Here is a 6,232-nt window from a genome sequence, read left to right on the forward strand (position 1 = left end):
GAAGATAAGGTTTCCACGATCTGATCACGCAGACAAATATTTGAGTTACGAGTTTGGTCTACAATTAAAACAATGTGGAATAGTTTCACAAATTCGTACCACCTGGAACACCACAACATAATGGTGTGTCCAAACGTCATAACCGTACTTTATTGGATATAGTACAATCTATGATGTTTCTTACCGATTTACCACTATCGTTTTGGGGTCATGCATTAGAGACAGCTGCATTCACGTTAAATAGGGCACCATCAAAATCCGTTGAGACGACACCGTATTAACTGTATTTTGGCAAGAAACCAATGTTGTCGTTACTTAAAGTTTGGGGTTGCGATGCTTATATGAAAAAGTTTCATCCAGATAAGCTCAAACCCAAATTGGAGAAGTGCGTCTTCATAGGATACCCAAAAAGAAAATGTTGGGTACACCTTCTATCACAGATCTGAAGGCAAGATATTTTCAGAGTGGGAGGAAAGTAGAAAACTTGATAAGGTAATTGTACCTTCTCCCTTATTGGAAAGTAGTTCATCACAGAAATCTGTTCTTGTGACTACTACACCAATTAGTGAGGAAGCTAATGATGATGATCATGTAACTTCAGATCAAGTTACTACCGAATCTCGTAGGTAAACCAGAGTGAGATCCGCACCTGAGTGGTACGGTAATCCTGTTCTGGAAGTCATGTTACTAGACCATGACGAACTTGCGAACTACGAGGAAGCGATGATGAGCCCAGATTCCGCGAAATGGTTTGAGGCCATGAAATCTGAGATATGATCCATGTATGAGAACAAAGTATGGACTTTGATGGATTTGCCCGATGATTGGCAAGCCATAGAAAATAAATGGATCTTCAAGAGGAAGACGGACACTGATAGTAGTGTTACTATCTACAAAGCTAGAATTGTCGCAAAAGGTTTTCGACAAGTTCAAGGTGTTGACTACGATGAGAGTTTCTCACTCGTATCTATGCTTAAGTCTGTCCGAATCATATTAACAATTGCCGCATTTTATAAAATCTGGCAAATGGATAAAAAAACTGCAATCTTTAATGGATTTCTTAAAGAAGAGTTGTATATGATGCAACCAGAAGGTTTTGTCAATCCTAAAGGTGTTAACAAAATATGCAAGCTCCAGCGATCCATCTATGGACTGGTGCAAGCATCTCGGAGTTGGAATATACGCTTTGATAAGTTGATCAAAGCATATAGTTTTATACAGACTTGCGGTGAAGCCTGTATTTACAAGAAAGTGAGTGGGAGCACTACAGCATTTCTGATAAGTATATGTAAATGACATATTATTGATCGAAAATAATGTAGAATTATTCTGCAAAGCATAAAGGAGTATTTGAAAGGAGTTTTTCCGAAGAAGGACCTCGGTGAAGCTGCTTACATATTGAGCATCAAGATCTATAGAGATAGATCAAGATGCTTGATAAGTTTTTTCAATGAGTACATACCTTGACAAGATTTTGAAGTAAGTTCAAAATGAAACAGTCAAAGAAAGAGTTCTTGACTGTGTTATAAGGTGTGAAATTGAGTAAGACTCAAAGCCCGTAGGGTCCGCACGCTTAAGGTTTCGATGACAGTTATATTATGAGTTTATGAGTTTTGATGTACCGAAGTTAGTTCGGAGTCCCGGATGTGATCAGGGACATAACGAGGAGTCTCAAAATGGTCGATACATAAAGATTGATATATTGGACGGCTATATTCGGACACCGGAAGTGTTCCGGGTGATTTCGGAGAAAACCGGAGTACCGGAGGGTTACCGGAACCCCCCCGGGAGAAGTAATGGGCCATATGGGCGTTAGTGGAGAGCGAGAAGGGCAGCCAGGGTGGGCCGCGCGCCTCCTCCCCTGGTCTGAATTGGACTAGGAGATGGGGGGGGGGGGCGCCCCCCTTTCCTTCTCCCTCCCCACTTCCTTCCCCCTCCTAGTAGGAGTCCTACTCCTACTAGGAGGAGGACTCCTCCTTGGCGCGCCTATAGGGCTGGCCGGCCTCCTCCCCTTGCTCCTTTATATACGGGGGCAGGGGGCACCCCTAGACACACAAGTTGATCCACGTGATCGTTTTCTTAGCCGTGTGCGGTGCCCGCTTCCACCATAATCGTCGATAATATTGTAGCGGTGCTTAGGCGAAGCCCTGCGGCGGTAGAACATCAAGATCGTCACCACGCCGTCGTGCTGATGGAACTCTTCCCCGACACTTTGCTGGATCGGAGTCCGGGGATCGTCATTGAGCTGAACGTGTGCTAAAACTTAGAGGTGCCGTAGTTTCGGTGCTTGATCGGTCGGGCCGTGAAGACGTACGACTACATCAACCGCGTTGTGCTAACACTTCCGCTGTCGGTCTATAAGGGTACGTAGATCACACTCTCCCCTCTCGTTGCTATGCATCACCATGATCTTGCGTGTGCGTAGGAATTTTTTTGAAATTACTACGTTACCCAACACAATTGACCGGGTTAAAGATTAACTTTCATAAGAGCGAGTTGTTCTGCTTTGTTAGAGCCAAAGAAGAACAGGAGGCTTATAGGCAATTGTTTGGGTGCGAGTTGGGGGATTTACCTTTCTCTTACCTAGGTATACCAATCCACCATCACAAGCTGACAAACAGAGAATGGAAGTGCATCGAAGACCGGTTCAAGAAGAAACTGAGTTGCTGGAAGGGCAAGCTCATGTCATACGGAGGCCGATTAATTCTGATAAATCCCGTGATCACGAGTATGCTTATGTTTCTCTTATCGTTCTTTAAAGTCCCAGTTGGTGTCAGGAAAAGACTGGACTTCTATCGATCGCGTTTCCTCTGGCAGGGTGATGAACTCAAAAGAAAATACCAGCTAGCTAAATGGGATATCATCTGTAGACCGAAAGACCAAGGGGGTCTTGGTATTGAGAATCTTGAAGTTAAGAACAGATGCCTTCTCAGTAAGTGGCTGTGGAAGCTGTCATCAGAGACTGATGCCACGTGGCCGCAAATCCTTCATAGCAAGTACCTACAGACAAAAACTTTGTCCCAGGTTGCAGTCAGGCCGACCGACTCGCCTTTCTGGAAAGGACTGATGAAAGTCAAACAATCCCTGTTTAACAGGACAAAGTTTATTGTTGGCAACGGTGCTAGTACGCGTTTCTGGGAGGATACATGGCTCGGAGAGACACCCTTGGCCATTCAATATCCGTCTTTATATCGTATTGTTCAACGGCGTGAGGTGTTCGTTGCAACGGTATTTCAATCTACCCCCCTTAATATTCAGTTCAGACGGTCACTAGCGGGCAATCGTTGGGAAGAATGGCTCCGTCTAGTTAGGAGAATGATGGAGGTTCAGCTTTCTCAACAACCCGATGAATTACGCTGGAAGCTGACTAGGTCTGGAGTATTCACAGTTAAATCAATGTATATTGACGTTATTAATTCGAGCTCCATTCCTACCTCCAAGCATGTTTGGGCTGTCAAGATTTCTTTAAAAATAAAAGTGTTTATGTGGTTTGTCTATAAACAAGTTATTTTAACAAATAACTACTTGATAAAGCGTAATTGGACAGAAACTACTAGGTGTAGTTTCTGTGGTCGGGATGAAACGATTAAACACCTCTTTTTTGATTGCCCGTTGGCCAAAGTCCTTTGGCGGACGGTTCACATTGCGTTTAATATTACTCCACCGAATTCTGTCAACACGTTATTTGGAACATGGCTTAATGGAATTGAGTCTACTTAGCGAGACATATTCGTGTTGGAGTTTGCGCTTTGTTGTGGACTATCTGGAATTGCAGAAATGATTTAGTTTTTAACAGAATACTCCCTCCGTCCGCGAATAAGTGTACTTCTAGCTTTTGTCTTAAATCAAAGTTTTGTAATTTTGACCAACTATATACAAAATAGTAATAACATATATGACATCAAATTAATATATTATGAAAGTACATTTCAAAATAGATCTAGTGATATTAATTTAGTGTCATAAATGCTAGTACTTTTTCCTATAAAGCTGGTCAAAGTTCTAAAACTTTGACCTAGGACAAAAGCTAGAAGTACACTTATTCACGGACGGAGGGAGTATCACGTATTTACTTTTTGCAGGTTATTTTTCGAGCCACGACAGTGATCCGTTCGTGGTCGCTACTCACTCCGATGGAGGCCAGAGAGCATTTGGTTACTGGATCTGTCCGTTGGGAGATGGTAGCTCAGGATATCATCAACCGGTTTGGATGGCGTCATGTAATAGGATAGGCAATTAGTTTACCTATCTATCTTTAGCCAGCCGGTTGTGACATCTTTTCTTGGCTAGTCTGTGTATCTAGCCCATTTTGGCTCTGTGTGAGCTATCTTTTCAGTTTTTCCAGTTGGAGACTTTGGAACTTGTTGGATCTTTTATTTGGTTAATAAGATGGCCGTATGCATATTTTTGATGCAGAGGCCGGGGCAATCTCTTTTCAAAAAAAAAAGATATGATGCAAACGGGGTAGGGAAGGATGCAGCTCGTTTTACTATTATTGATGTGGGCAATATCAAACGCCCGTAAAAACTCACTGATATGCAAATTAACCAAGGAAAATAACTAAGCAAAAATGATCCGTTCAAAGACAAAAAAACACTCAACAAAAATGATCCGTCGTCGCCGCCAATCAACCATGCCTGAACACTGGCACGCACGTGCAACAGCCATCGGTCAGGGCAATGGAAATTGGCGGCGAGGCTCCAATGTCAGTCGCAGTGTCGCTGAGCGGCGCAGTTCCGAACTTGCTGCCGCGAGTGGCACTGTGGCAGGGTCGATCAGACAGCTTCGCTCGCGTCCACAGTTTTGACGGTGGAGGTGTCGGCGAGAAGCGAGCCCCGGCACAGCGGGCAGCTGGGATGCGAGCACAGCCACGCGTCCACGCACTCCGGGTGGAAGCAGTGTCCGCACCGCGGCAGCGCCTTCACCCTCTCGCCGTCCGCGAACTCGCCGAGGCATATCGGGCACTGCGTCTCGTCGTCCTCGCGGCCAGGGGACGCCGACGGAGGACGACGGTATGGCGTCACGGGCAAGCCGGCTATCGCGGCAGCGTCGAGGCCAGCCACCGCGGAGGGGGCGCCGGGCGCCGCAGCGGAGGACGACGGCGACGAGGAGGGGTAGGAAAACGAGATGGGAAGCGTCGCGTCGGCGTTGTACCGGCGGCACACCCAGCGGAGGTAGACGCAGACGCCCACGAAGAAGACGAGGACGGCGAAGAGCGTCGCAAGCAGCGGCACGCCGCGCCCGCCGCGCACCGAGAAGTTGCCGTCGTCCACGTCGCCGTAGCGCCACCGCAGCGCCTGCGACGCCTCCTGCGCGGCCATGCCACTGCTTCCTCTTCCTCTTCCTCCTCGACCGTTTCCTTCTCTGCCGTGGCGGGACAAAACTAAGCGCGCGCGCGCGGGCGTTGGCTGCACGTCGGCACGGGCTGCGTGGCTTCCGTGGGCCTGCTACGTACCGCTCCCCCAGTGTGCTGTGCGCTCATCAGATCAAGTGGGCGGCCGGTGCGTGCGATTCGTGTGATGGGGTGGGGGGGGGGGGGGGGGGGGCGGTTTTAAGCTTTCCCGCCGCCCGGATCTCGCGCCAAAAGTGGCCATTTCCTCTTACAGGTTTGACGAGTGCCGTATCCCGGGTAATTCAACGTGGCAGCGACTGTCCGTGCGATGGCGTTCATGGAGAGTGGGGCTCGACAGGGACCCGAAAGAGAATTAGAATATAAAATGATGGCTCACGCAGGCGATTAAGTTGTTCTTAGCTTGCAAAACTTGCATTTCTGGAAGCATCTTAGTCCGTCGATGTTCCTCCTTATCAAGGCCCTGTGGCTGTCACGAGGTCGCGCCAGTACGCCATTACGATGCTGTTTGCACAGAACCACGGAACCAGAGCGTGCTGGTAGTTGAAGCAAGGAACCATCTCGACGGACGGCCGGGGATTAATCAGTGTATGGGGTCGTTTTCACCGTAAGGTTATCTGTATGTATATATATGCGCATAAAACTGGGTGTTCTGTTTTCATGCGTGTACTCCATACATATACTCTCCAGAAAGTTCGTATGGCATCGGAGTTAGCAAGGTTCAGTGGACGTGGGCTACTCCTACTATGTACACGAACAAATACTTGGGCACGCCAAGGCCGAAGGAAGAACCTACTAGTATATTTTTGGTATTTCCGAGCTCAAAAGAAGCCATTCACATGGAAAGAAATACTGTAACGCCACATGTTTAACCTCTTGGCA

The 6,232-nt window shown here is 47.2% G+C and overlaps 1 protein-coding gene across 1 annotated transcript; it reads right to left on the reverse strand.

Moving 5' to 3' along the window:
- Window positions 1-4,505: 4,505 nt before the first annotated feature.
- Window positions 4,506-5,511, reverse strand: LOC123058746 (RING-H2 finger protein ATL66). Its single transcript, XM_044481438.1, has one exon. The coding sequence runs from the start codon at window positions 5,319-5,321 to the stop codon at window positions 4,776-4,778; it is 546 nt and encodes a 181-aa protein (XP_044337373.1). The 5' UTR covers window positions 5,322-5,511; the 3' UTR covers window positions 4,506-4,775.
- Window positions 5,512-6,232: the final 721 nt, after the last annotated feature.

The sequence above is a fragment of the Triticum aestivum genome, chromosome 3A (genome assembly GCF_018294505.1).
Source record: "Triticum aestivum cultivar Chinese Spring chromosome 3A, IWGSC CS RefSeq v2.1, whole genome shotgun sequence".
In the NCBI taxonomy this organism is placed as follows: domain Eukaryota; kingdom Viridiplantae; phylum Streptophyta; class Magnoliopsida; order Poales; family Poaceae; genus Triticum; species Triticum aestivum.